This window comes from Haemaphysalis longicornis, unplaced genomic scaffold (assembly GCF_048455015.1).
Source record: "Haemaphysalis longicornis isolate Haplotype H1 unplaced genomic scaffold, Haemaphysalis longicornis Haplotype H1 scaffold_10, whole genome shotgun sequence".
Lineage (NCBI taxonomy): Eukaryota > Metazoa > Arthropoda > Arachnida > Ixodida > Ixodidae > Haemaphysalis > Haemaphysalis longicornis.
In genome coordinates, this window is record NW_027526204.1 from 41,101,870 (window position 1) to 41,116,038 (window position 14,169).

A 14,169-nucleotide genomic window follows, 5' to 3' on the forward strand; every position below is an offset into this window, starting at 1 on the left:
TTTTCACTGCCCGAAGAAGAAAAAAAAACGCTATGTCCTCGATTGTAACTCACACTAGACTTTCACTATTTAATACAAAAATGCACCTTTTTCTCACTTGGAACAAGCAAGGTTTATTCCAAAGGTGGCACGAAGGGAAATGTGCCGGTTATTGCTGGCAAGACAGTCACCACGACGATGGTCTGGGGCAGCGCTGTTGCTGCTGCTGCACGTACTCCGCCAGCGGGTCTTCTATTTGGGGATATCACCCCCTCTTTGGTCCGCTGAACCCTTTCCGTGTCACCTTGCGAAAATTTTCTCTTTCTGTTTGCACCAGTACCGGCGCAAGTGTACGGAACACTGAACGCACGTGATGTGGCCCGATTTCCATCGCTTTCTGCAGGTTACTTTTATCATGGCTGCAAAGACCATCCCTCGCGACCGTGTCAAGCTGGGTGTCCTTCTCTTGGCAGCCACTGTCCGACGACATGGTTGCACGAGCGTTTAGGAAGTGCTCCATCAGCAACGCGCCTGACGGCACTGAAGATGGCAGCGAGAAGCAGTCATGCTCGGACGACTCTGAGAGTTCAGACGAGTGACTTCGGCAGGCATAGTGAGTGGCAATGATGGACGGGTGTCGAAAATGAATATAGACATTGTGTATGCACTTCTGTGAAAATTTTTTGTCAACTTTTCCCACCTCAAGGTAGGGGGTCGACCTATATTCTGGTTTATACGGTATTCTTTTCAACTAGTGCACCAGATGTATCGGACTTTTCGACGCTCACAATCAACTGCTGCAAACATGCACAGACTTCCTTCGCCAGCAGTGACACGCTTTCTCCCGCAAAGCACCAACGAGATGTGGCTAAATGGCAGGAGGAAAGTGCTCTTAAAAAGCGCCTCAATTCCTTGGCATTGAGAAAACCTCCTCCTCCCGGTTGTCTTTTTGCATACTAATACGAAAGTCTTACAGCTGCCTTTCACCATAGTCTCAGGTTTTTTTTATCAAATGAAATGTGCAGAGTTGATGTTTGTTTTTAAATTTTGCAACCATCATATTTTTCTGCATAATGCGTAAGAAAGACCAACTTGTCTAGCTCTGTATCCCTAGACATTTGAAATAAAACATCCTTGAGAAGAAGGCGTGGACACCGCTGCACTGGCGCAGTTTGCAAACGGTGCAGGTGTATAACCGCACACTAGCACCAGTTGTGCTCTCTAGTATTTTTATACAAAGAAACCTCGTTAAACTGCACCCGACGGGGACGCGAAGAAAGTACATGCTAGCCGGCACTACGGTTTATCCGAATGCATTCGGTCAAAGGGGCACCGAGTCGAGGATTCGGCTTAAAGGCCAACTGCACTCAAAATTTCAACCTCTTGAAAACCCTATATCCGTATGGTCTGCATAAAAAGAAAGCAACATGCAAAATGCAACAGCTGAAATACGCGCGTGGACGCCGCAAGCGGTCAGCAAAAATTGGCGATTTTGAAACCGAAACCACTGAGAGAGCGCGGCCATTGCAGTGACGTTGCAGCCATCCAGTGAGCGGCCGGACGGTCAGTCGCTTGGGAGAAAGTCTGCGCGCAAGCTCTACGTGTGTACGTGCCAGCACGTGGGTGAAGCGTGCGCAGCAGAGCTCGACCGGTTCTCCAGCTGCGTGGCTGGCCAGAGGAAGAAGCCCCCGTCGGCTGGAACGTCACAAGTGCGTCATGGCTGTTTACACGATCTGCCGGCAGGTGCAGCGTGGTCTGCGGCGGAGCTTTTTTAGATGCTTCTAATTGATTAACGAGGCGTTTCACGGGGCTACCACTTGTGTCCCAGCTGATTTGGGGGTACTTACTATGCATTGAAAATAAATTTGGTCGAGGCGAAATTTCAGTGCAGTTGGCCTCTAAATTTGAATTAAAGGCCAACTGCACTCAAATTTCACCCTGGCTAAATGCCTTCGAAATGTGTAGCAGGTACCATGAGAACTACTGCGACGCGACCGGTAGCTCTGTGCAATGCGTGGTTATTCAGTTTCAGGCACTCAAAATAACGCCCTTGCAGACGACAAAGCACCTGCCGGCGTGTCGCGCAAACAGCCATTTAGCGGAAGTGACATGCCAGCCGCCCAGGCCGATCGGCCTGCCTCCCAGTGGGACAATCCAAAGAAACTTGCATTTCGCACCGGTACGCCTCGCCTTCATGGCTCCGAAGAGGCTTCGTTAATCGTACGCTTCTCTCCTTTTCGAGTGTCGTCGCGAGTAGCAAGTAGGGCCTCATGTCAGACACATCGAGTGTTGATTGCTTTGATATATCGTCAGAGGAGGAAGACTACTCCGAAGGTATTGCTTTCGGGGTCCGTCCGTACGATTAAGAGCCCATCGCCGAGTGAGGATTCAATTCGGATGTCGAGGTAAAGCCGTTGCCGCCGTTCTTCCCCCGGCCGGAGAGACTACTCAGCACGGAGTGGTGAGTATTTGCCCCAACTACTTGAAAAACATGAAGACAATACGTAGATTATCGTTTCTGGTGCACGTGTGCCCATTGCACAATTATGGGCTCCGATGTGGAGTGCATGTGCTGCCACGGAAAGGCAGCAGTGGACGCGAAAATTTTGCGTCATAACGGGCACAGCTTTGTCACAGAGAACCCACAGTTCACCGTGTATTGCCTGACGCGTTTCATCCTCGATGAAGGTTCAAGGACATCGACGACGTGAGCGCGTAAGAAAAGTTTTTTTTAGTCTACTAGTTGTGGAAAGTTGTGGTCCTGCTTCACATACAAATTTCTTCCAGGCGATACAGATACACGGCTTACAGGCAGTTCGTGTGGTGGGCTTTCGGCGAGCTCGGGTCCGGCAACCGCGTTTTTCTGCCCAGCTGTGTGGTGGCCAAAATCCAAAAGATCTTCCCGTCCTTTCAGTACACGGGGTTCAAGTGGACGTAGGCAAGTACCCAAAGGCGTGTCGCGAGTTTACGTAACCAAACTCCTACAGCTGTTTACGACGAACTGACTGATATGTTTTGTTTGTTTTTTTAACCTGCAGGTGATACTACCACTGCTACTTAAAACCGCGATGCTCATGACTCCGTGGATTGGGAGAAGGCTTCTTGAAATAAATGCACCATGAAAAGGCAGAAAATGCGGACCCTTATATTGCACATTTTGCACGAACCATATTTCCATAGCCAAACTTCCATCTTTTTGCATTGAACTGTGTCTCGTCCGTAGAACATGTCTGAGGTTCTTTTGTCGACGTTATTTCGCAAGTGCGGCGCTCAAAGATTATACGAACAGCCAACGGTTGGAAATTCGTGGCGTGAATCGACGACTGCCTTATGGTAACAGGTCGTAGGCCACGCTTTGTATGCTTTTTCGAATGCACAGCTTGAGGCTTGGTCGGAGCGCACGAATAGTGTCAGGCTTGCGGGACAAGCGCTCGCTTCTCCGCGCGCCTCCCACACCCCCGCACGCGTGCGCTCACGCTCTCCTCCTGGCTGGCTGAGGCGCACAGCTATAGCTCGCTCCTTCAGACCAGGCCAGGCCAGGCCGTCAGGCTGCTCGCGCCGACAGCTGATACGTCACTTCCGCCTGCCCATAATGGCCGCGTTTTGCCCAGTTTCGGTTTCAAAATCGTCGATTTTTGCTGGTCGCTTGCGGTGTAAATACGCACATTTTAGGCATCATACTTCGTACATCGCGGTCTTTTTATTCATACTATGCAGGAACAGTGATTTCGCGCGGTCAAAATTTCGAGTGCAGTTGGCTTAAGGGGCTCTTAAAACAGGTCTTTTTAATTTTTAAGTAAACTCTGTGAAACGTGCCAGTCCTGGTGTTTTTCTTTTCGCACTGATTTCACATATATCATTATTTTTTGAGTCAGTCAATAAGTTCCCGGCATAATTAGAGAATTAGCCATATTTGGAGGAATAGTCATAAGGAACAGTGTTAGTCATAAGTCGTCCGTACTGGAACAGATAACACTGACAAATTTTCTAGTTTGTTAGCCGTGATTCACTTCCGGCAAAATTTACCTAGAATTTGCTTGTCGCCATGTGTTCGTTATTTCCAAGTGCTCCTTTGTCGCACAGCGATCGTCATGAACGGTATGCGTCTGTAGCGCTCTCTATATTTGGTTTGGAACGACTCAGTGTAGAATAATGTAATGGGCAATTATATTTTCCAATCCTATGAACCCTGGTGAATGCAATAAGAGAATCGGTTTTTTGATGCACCACTTGGAACTAATTTTACAGCCCATAAAACCTTGGTGGCACCAGTGGCAACGAACCAATTCAAATTCCCATTACAAACACCAAATTTTAATGAGCTGTAAAATTAGTTCCAAACAGTGCGCCAAAAACCCATTCTCTTATTGCACTCACCAGGCTTCACAATATTGGAAAATATAAACATTACAGTTTTATGACTAACACAGTTTTGTCCATTGTTCCTCCAAATATGGCTAATTATCTCCAATTATCTTGGAAACTAATTGACTGACTGGAAAAATAATAATATATCTGAAATCAGTGGGAAAAAAATACCAAAATTGGCACATTCCACAGAGCTTACTTACAAATTAAAAGAAATTTTCTTAAGAGTCTTGTCCCCCCTTAAATACGAATAAATGCAACTACGCTTTATGCGGGTACGGTTTAACAAGGATCCACTGTATATGTTTATGCTAGGCGTCAAAGGTCCAGAGCAAAGGCCAAATTTAGGATTCTTGTGCTTGCCAGAACATTCAAAGCGCAAATGCTAAAAGTTTCATGTGCTGACAGAAGGACAACCATGAGCTCGAGTGAGTTGGCAAGTGCGAGGACATTGCCGTACCATGAGCAGCGGAGCCACATGATAGCAAATGTACCCCACACAGAGGGCACAAGTGCATCCTGAGAGCACGGCATGTTGTGCCGTTCTTTGGCCCTTTTAAAACTATGCTAAAGAGGAGTCACAGAGGAAGTGGCAGCCAAAATGGACGCTGTAAGGTGTTGTCTACAACCTTCTAATCGACACAATGCACTCGGGACACAATTAGTTGGGCAACCGAATTATATATCTCATCACTTTAGTGTGCAGACAGAAATGCTAGTAGCTACCTCACATGACCACTGATAAAACCCAACCATGGCATTCCTCTTCGAGAAGGAGACGACGGCACTCACCAAATCCGCCGCCGCCTCCGGATTCGTCGGAGTGGGCTTGCCGTGAAGCTGGCGGCGCCCTGCGACGTGCGTCCGCTGCCCGCTGCTGTCGTCCCCGCTCTGCAAAGGAAAGCCGGTATAAGCCTGAGTGGGACAGACCATACAGTTTCATAAAAATAAATGCTTCAGGAATGCCGACCGCTGCAATCGCATGCGGCCGTCGGCACCGCCTCAGTAGTAACGTTCCTCGCCTACTTGGCTTGGCTAGGCGCATGCCTTCTTTTCCTTCCTGAAGCCAAAATCCGTAAACAAGGGTAACATCTCTTCTTTAGTTCGTCCCGCATGAAATTTCCCAAAAATCCCCCACGAATAAACATTTTGGAGCTGCACTTTTTTTCTTGCTAAAACAACTTTAAACGGTCTTTCAACAATAATACTGCGTTTTTTTGCAGCCACAGGTAAATTCTGGGCTTGTTGGCCAGCCATGACAAGTACGATGGAACACATCTCCATGGTACATGGCAGCATGCATCGCGATAACATCTGTATTGAATACCACAGCAGATAAAATGATTGAACAGAAATTTGGCCAAGTGAAGCAGCGAAAATGAACTCTGAGATGCGCACTACACAGTTCAGGCAGCTGCCATCTTGCGTTGCCACAATGACACCCAATCAGGAGGGTCGTTTTAGTGCACCTCGACCGGAGGGCCAATAGCATTTCGGCATCTGTGTGCCGAAGTACTATTGTGCGTCATCGCGGAGATACAGCACTCTGAAAATTGCCGTTTTTTTTCACTTTCTTGCGCTGATATTTTGTCACCGCGACTGGCAGAAGTATGTTTTTATGCTACTTTGCGACAGTTTTCGGCAGAAAAACTTAGCAAACGCACAGAATGGAAAACATAGAAGCCGAATATGTGGCTTTCAAAAAAACATTTTGGTCATTTTTCCGAAGTTGAAAGTTGCGTCCTCCCTTAAAGAGAGGTCATTGAACTGAAAGACACGCTTATATGGAAATGCGCCTCTCGGTATGGTCACCCGCTAGGTCGGGTCACTCTAACGCAATGGGAAACCACAAACACTCACGAACTCAGCCCACCACTCCAAATTCCAGGGGTTCAACACCTGGGCTATGGTGTGCCATACTGGAAGGCCCCGGATTAATTTTGACCCCCTGGGGAGTGCGTCTCTTAGTAGGGTGACTTTCTAGGTCAGGCCATTCTAATGCAGCGGGGAAACTACAATCATGCACTCAGAACACCCCTACAAATTTCGAATTAAAATTTTAAAGGTTTAACGTGCCGATGGCACAACCAGGCTACGAGGCATGCTGTAGCAGAGGACTCCGGATTAACTCTAACCCCGTGAGGATCTTTAACCTGTACCTACACCTCGACGCACCGGTGTTCTTGTTTTTCACTTCCACTGGAAAAACAGCCACCGTGATTGAGCCCGCCACTAGCAATGGACGACCAAATAGCCGTAGTCTGAAGATGTTACGAACTGCAGCGTGGGGGATGTGCCAATGCACTCGTTGCAAAAGGCTCACTGCACTTTTGCGCTTACACCTCTTGCACGACTGAGACAACCTGTTCCGCATGATTCCGTTCTCTGCTAGCCTCGCCCTCTTCAATAAGGCCCCGTACCGCGCTTGATGAGGTCCCTGCCCTCGGCGACCAGGTCCCCCGTGAGCTCGTCGTCGGTGAGGAACTGCTCGAAGCCGAGGCAGTGCAGCAGCCGGGAGCCCAGGTGCCACCAGGTGGCCAGGCACAGCACGCAGATCAGGGTGGGGAAGTAGAAGTTGAAGCCCCGCGCCACGATCGGGATCAGGTCCAGGTGGCCCATCACCTGCACCGAGGAGGAGGAGCGGGCAGCGACGCTCTCTCTCTCTCTGCATCTTTTAACCCTGTAAGGGCTCATTAAAGGAGCCATGAAGAGAAAATACAATTTCGTGTAATTTGAAAGAACTAGGATTCAGTATCTCACTCAGCTCCATTACAGCCATAAAAGATGTTTTTTAACGAAAAAAAGCAAGTATACTTAAAAACTTTCAAATTTTGCACCACAGTGACGTGTTATGAGCAAGAATGACGTCATACGGACCAACAATAAAACATAATTTTCAGTGCGTTAACTGCACGTTAGCATTGAACTGACGCGGTCAAATGGAACCAGAGGCCCTATTACAGACGTCCAGCCATGTGTCGTTGCGACAGGTCAGTTGGGCGGGCGCCAATCACACAAACAAGGTTCTGTGAAGTCATAGAAAACTTGCGGGAAATTGGCTAGGGGGTCGCCGCGGCTTCACACGTTTTCTTTCATATCTCCGTTATTTGTTCGAAGATTGCGATGATATTGGTATCATTGTCATCAGGACTAAGCAGTCTTTCTAATAAACCCAACTTTGTATTTTGTCTTCATGGCTCCTTTAAGAAACACAATTATGTACCAATATTGTCAAATTTTCTTACGACGTAAAATGCTTCAGTAACATCTTAAAAACAACAATCCTTGCGAAAAAGGTTTACGGCACATAATATTCTTTCAGTGGTCATTCCTCACACCATGTGTAATACCCCATACCTAAGGCATTTGAGGTGTATTTAGCAACAAATTGAGAGTCACTCTCCATTAAACCCTCAGCACAATCTTCTTCACCTGAATCAAACACGACACCGACATTCTCATCACTCCTGCTTGCACATGAATCCCGCACGAGAACCCAGCATCAATAGGGTCATGTTTCTTTATAACACGCGGGAAACACAAAGCACGCATTCCGGCTTCTCGTGTGCCAACTCTCATCGAATAAAAGCGCCAATGACGAAACCTGTGCTGCCATCTATGCTTCGCAAAGAAAAGCACCACTTGACAAGCTGAGCTCGTCAAAAGCCCCTTGGAACTTTGCAAAAGACCCATGACGACCACACGTTGTCACAGGCAAAAAATGTTGCGACACAAGCCTACGTCGTCATAAGCCCTTAAGGGATTAAAGCGAACCTTTCAGCCTCTCACTGATGTCGCCTGTGGTCCACCCAAAACGTGCTGCGGGAAAGCCAACTTTCTCAAACGATGATGGTAATCATGGGTGAAGTGAATAAAAACTAAAACACTTGCCATGGTCAAATTGGAACTTGGGTCCCTCCTATTATGAAGCCGCATCATTCTGACTGCATCGTTCGAGCACGATCGAAGCAGTCTGGATGTGGAGACGGGTGCTTGGACATACAAAATTCGACAGAAATACCATGCATCCCTCCATCTAACAACAACGGTGGTTGAATGCAAAGCTTTTCTTTGTACGAAATCAAATGGCAAAGGGTCAAAATGAAAGCCTGCTGCAACCGAAATTCCAAACTGCGTGCGCGTCAAAGTCAAAGCTCAATGAGTCAAAGTCCAAACTGTCTCTGGGTCAAAATCGAAACTCGGACGACAACCAAAGAATCCCTCACTAATAAGCTTCGCGTTCAACCATCGTCGGCGTTAGATGGAAGGGGGTGTATGATTTTCTAGCTCCCTCTCTACTGATCGTTCTCTGTCTGCGGGACAGAGTTGGGCGAGTTCGTGAAAGTTCATTGCGAAAGCGGCCCTAAACAGGCTTCCAAAGGTCGCCATTTCAATCGCGCAATCGCTGGAGTGCCCCTTCACGACAATGTATAACAAATATTACACCTCTGCATAAAGCAGGGGTCGCACAAACACGCAAAGATCCCTTCTTTTTTTCCTTGCTTACCTACCGCTTCCTCGCCGCCACACTGCCGCACTATGACGTGCAGCAGAATGTCATTACGTGCAAAGCACTGAACAGGAAGGACGGCGCTGCTATTGGTGGACCCCTTTAAATGCTGTAGCCAATCAGCATTCCCGGATCTGGGGGAAACGCGGGTGCAGTTCTGGCGTGCAGCGCTCCGACACCGGTGGCACGGCATATTTTGTAGAGACAAATGTCGACCGTCGCTATCCGTCACACGAGCTTAGCTGAGTTTGTAGATATAGCGCATCATTTACAAGGCATGAATAACGCTGAAAAAAATTGGAGAGCCTCCGCAGACTGAAACGCCGCTACACGCGCGACCGCAGCAAGCATTTGCATGCAGAGACGACAAGGAGCTCACTGTGCGGTACATGCACAATACGGCATACACCGCAGCAGCTAAAGCTTGTCACCGCCCGCCAGAGCGGGACTATTGCTGAAAATCAGTTTATAAATGCGTGAGAGGGGATGACAGTGCAGTGAAAGATTGCTCTGGTGATCGTCATCAGCACAGCTTCATAAAGCGGCGACTGTATAACTGCGGCAATGCTAAGCCTTCTACGAGCGTCTGGGCCTCGGAGGGACCTGTTCGCCATATGCGGAAATGCTAGCATGTCACTAGTCGTCGGTGTAAATCTTCAATTACTGTCGTGAGCAAACATGCTGTGTTTACGACCCCCCTATCCGGCATTGAAACGCTTGTTTCCCCTATTCTAAAACTGATGTGCCGATGTGAGTACAGCTGACACGAGCAGTGCGGTCACCGGGCAGTTCAAGCATGCCGACTGGCCTCACTCGGCAGTTGTAGGAGGAGCCTGCGTGACAGCTGCTAAAAAAAAAGAGAGATGTACTGCCGAGCCGAACCAATGGTTGCGGCCATCTCAAACCAGCCGTTTCTCTAGGTGGTCTTGCGCCTAGTCGGTGACATCACAGCTTCCCCAGTGCTTCAGAGGCGTGGTGAGAGAGTAAATGCTCCGGCCCTTATTACGGGCCCCTTTTAATGAACGATAACTCAGCTACTACTCAACGCTTCTAAACAATTTTTGCGGCAGGACGTTTCTTATCTCCAGTGATAGCGCACGTAAAATCGCAACCTTTGGAACCCTGTTTAGGGCAACTTTCAAGATCAGCAGAAAAAGAAAAACATGGCACAAAAGAAAAAGAGACGGACAGGACAGCACTGTCCTGCCCGCGTTGTTGTTTTGTGCTGTGTTTTTTCGTTTTCTGCTGATCTTCCATCTCTCCCTTCCTATGTCTCTGTCTTTATATCACTCTCTCTTTATCTGACCCCCCCCCCCTCCAGAGGAGGAGGAGGAGGAGGAGGAGGGGGAGGAGGGGCACCTCGGTGTAGGCGGTCTCGAGGCGGTGCGACTCGGAGGAGACGTGCGTGTCCAGGTGCAGCAGGCCGAGGAAGTTGAGGCAGAGCGGGGGCACCAGGCGGCAGAGCAGCATGCCCGCAAAGACCAGGCTGTAGGCGTCCGTCTGCTGGTGGGCCGCCAGGTAGTAGTAGTTGAGCACCCGCAGGCGGAACACCGTGTAGTAGGCGCACGCGCACAGGTAGCCCAGCGTCACGATGCTCATCAGCTGCACAGCAAAGGGGGGGGGGGGGACCGCAAGGGGTCAGCACTACACTGTAAATTATTTACACTCTCAAGGGTGTTCTGTACCAAAAACACAAGAATACACCCTTTTAGAGGACATTTTATCATTAATTACACCCTTTGAAAGAGTGCTTTTCTTTGTTTTTTTTATAGGTGTAAGTTATAGACAAAAAGGGGATAAATCCATTTGCAGTGTAGCACCCTTACTCCCTATCAAAGAACAAAAAAAAAAAAACCCTCGAAAGGCTGGAATTAACCATGAAATGTGCTTAAAATGGGTGTATTCCTGTGTTTTGGTTAGGGTGCAAGGATGTTATAATTGACTTAGAAGGCGTTCTTCTTTGTTTTCTTTGCGAGGGTGTAAGCGTGTAAGTTACAGGTAGGGCTCCGGGTTTTCAGATTCATCCGAAAAAAATTCCAAAAACCCTCGCCGGCGAAATTTCGGAAAACTCAGATTTATACGGTAAACACTGATTTTAGAGCACATAGCAGCAAAAAAAGACGACCAAAGTTTGGACATCAGGACATCCGGTATCCCGCAAGGAGGCTCCTTTGCACTCTTTCAACACCAGTACACTTGTCAAAACAAGGGTTATCTGCCCTTGATTTGGTTGGACGCAAAAGGCTTCTGTGACATCCCATGCCACAACATGCGTGCATTTTTTAGGTCGGGTGCACAGTTAGTACAATCAGCAAATCAGCAGCAGCTGAATCGAAAAAAAAAAAAAAGAAAAGAAAAGAAGACGAAACAACGCCCGCGCCTCCGTTTTGAAGTGCCGTTCGTTTGAGTGATGATAAACAAAGAATGACTTCAGAGGTAGGTTGCGATGTGGTTAGATTCGCGCTTGTTTTGTTTATAGCGCAGTACTGCTTAAGATAGTGCAGATTTTTGCGAGTCCCGCCGCATACGTTATACGCGGTCTACACAAGAAGCGGGTCGTCGTAAGACCGGGGGAGGACAACATATCAGCGGGATTCCCCTGTACTTCAACTTTCTAGTGCCAGATGGCAGGCTATAGTTACGGTTGTTCGTTCTTGGGTGAAACCCGATTTTATCTGATTCTTACACCCCGACCATGTTTCAGGAGAATCAGGTTGATGCTTTCCCGAATGAACCTTCTCAAACCAGCGATTTGCGCAATCATAGGCTGGCAGTCCGCCGTTCTCAACCAGTACTTGCGAACAGCAGACAGAGCTGTCGAACTCAGCTATCGAAAACACAGCTGTTGAACTCATTAAATTGGCGTGACTCTACAACTTTATTCCTTATTTTTGTGAATGGCGTTACCGTGCTGAGCGAAATCTTATACACATGTGTATAGTTACACACTGTGTCATGAGAAATGCGCGTACTATTGGTGTAACAATTTGATCAGTTGTAAGCGTTTTTTTATTATTATTATTATTTTATTTTACTTTTTATTTTTTGGTATCGGTTGTATCAGCTGCTTTATATTATGTTGTGAACTTGCTCGTATATATTTTGGGTTTAGTTATTGTCTTGACGTTCCTTTACTAGACAAGTTACTTTAGATTCTTTTTTTTTGGCAAACTTTGCACTGTACAGATACTCAAACTGTCTATATCTTTTGCATAAAATGTACACGCAACGCTGTTGAACTGCAGAGGGACAGAGTCCCTCGTCAGGCGATTTAGCCTTTAGTCTCTGTCCCTGTAGCACACTACGTATTTTGGTTTCTTCGAATAAAGGATTGATTGATTGATTGAACTCGCTACCTCAGGCAGGTGAATGCTGCGCTGACATTGTTGTGCCTAGCTAATAATGGAAGCTGTGTTGTTGTCTAGGGAACTTCTTCCCAGTGGAGATACGTTCAGTGATCAGACAGGTCTCAAAGGAAGACCGAGATGTTGCGCAACAAGCAGATGATGAGGTTTGCAAACAAGAATGATAGAAAAATTACGACGAGCTTTTCGGGAATAAAATGTTTCTTTTCTTAGAAGTAATCAATTTTCTTTATTGTCATCGTTAATGACTCATTTCCACACAAATGCCAAATTTTTGAGAACCTTTTCTAGAAAACCCCAACGTCCGCCTGATTGATTGCCAGCTTGAAATAAACACCAATTTTAATGCATCAGAGTTAAGAAGATCGTGATAATGTCTAAGACAAACTGTGTGTATTACTCAGTACTTCTGTAGATTTAACCCGAAACAAAAACAGAACATTGGAATGGTTTTGCAAAAAAAGACCCGATTTCTCCCTGATTACCAGTTAGAAAAATGGCACCCGATATTCAACCCCCGATTTTAAAAAAATTTAAAACCCGAAAACAAAACAACCAACCCTAGCTATAGTCAGCTTGCCCTGTACTTGCCCCTGTTTGCACCCAGCAAAGTTAGGGGAGGCCAACTGCCGTCCGGTTTTCGAAGCATGGGGCCGATAGAGAGTATCGCAACTGGTGCACGCTGAGTACCATACTTGAACTACTCTAACACGGCCCTGTTTGTAATGCAGACGTAAGTTTACATAGGAAAATTTGAAAAAAAGTAATTTGACGCCGGTTCTACCCCGCAGATGTAAGACACAACACCACGTACCTGGCAGAAGACATTTCATTCGATGCACACAGCTGTGGCAGTTAAAATCTTTTTGAGCTTTATAAACTTGCCTATCCAACTCGTGCTGGCATTAAAAACTGGAGCGGGGAACACTGAAAGCGTCTGCAGTTTTAAGGGGGAAGATGGGTCTTCGGTACTGAAAAACGGTCAAAAAATAGTTTTATGAAAAATGGCATTTTCGGCATCCACGGCCATTTTTCTATCAGTCTGCAAATTTCCTCACCAAAGGTCACCATATCTTAATGTAAATAGCATTTCAGAGTGCACTCTACAGCTCAGTTTGTGCAGAATTCAATGGTGAAACGGCCCATCTCTTGCAATGCGAAGCTAGCATTTTGCCCTCGGATATCTTGGCACCCGGAGCCGGTACAACTACAATTTTTTTTTTTTGCTTTTGATGCCTAAATGTGTGGAGAATACAATGTTCAAAACAAATTTTTCAAATGGAGGCTTTGGGAAATAATGTTGCGTTCAGTCGACACCACCTGTGAGCCATTTCTGGCACAGTGCGGGAGGAGTGAAGTTCAGCATGTTGTAAAATGACCAAAAATAGCTAAATCAAAGAAGTTCTTCCAACGTTGCATTTTATGGTCATTTGTCTGCCTAGCCATGGGGCAATCACTATTCTGTATGGTGGGGTTATTTTGCAATCTTGACCCAACAGAATGGCAATTAATCATCAATTGTCTAAAATTATAATCAACTTGCAAGAAATCTAACTGCACATTTGAAATCAGCTCAAGAAACTCCATAATATTGTGCAGTTTTATTAAGATTGGTTAGTAAATAAAAAAAAATGGCAGCATCTGCACTCCGTGGATGATGGCGAGGGTGCGGCGTACGGGGACTCGAAATGACATCCAAGTTGCGCCCCGAGTGACATCCGATTTGCGCCCCGACCGTCATTCGATTTGAGCCGTGAGTTGCACCTTGATTATTCCCCAAATGAAACTGCCACTCACGGCTCAAATCGAATTTCGCTTGATTTTCGCTTGATGATGGTGTGCGCATAAATGGACGCGGACGGACATTAGGAGGTCCTAAGGTACCCCGCACCGTTACAGGCGAGGGAGTAAGCCATTTGACTCTCAGGTACTAACTCACACTCGTAG

General features: G+C 46.9%; 1 protein-coding gene across 2 annotated transcripts in view; it reads right to left on the reverse strand.

Moving 5' to 3' along the window:
• The window catches only part of LOC144158402 (G-protein coupled receptor-associated protein LMBRD2B), a 59,706-nt gene that overhangs the window by 11,204 nt on the left and 34,333 nt on the right, over window positions 1-14,169 (reverse strand). For both annotated transcript variants that reach the window (XM_077689273.1, XM_077689272.1), the window contains exons 11-13: window positions 10,217-10,459; window positions 6,768-6,969; window positions 5,140-5,238 (exon numbers count right to left, since the gene is read on the reverse strand). In XM_077689273.1, the coding sequence (XP_077545399.1) occupies window positions 5,140-5,238; window positions 6,768-6,969; window positions 10,217-10,459 (544 nt within the window). The remainder of the gene's footprint in view (window positions 1-5,139; window positions 5,239-6,767; window positions 6,970-10,216; window positions 10,460-14,169) is intronic.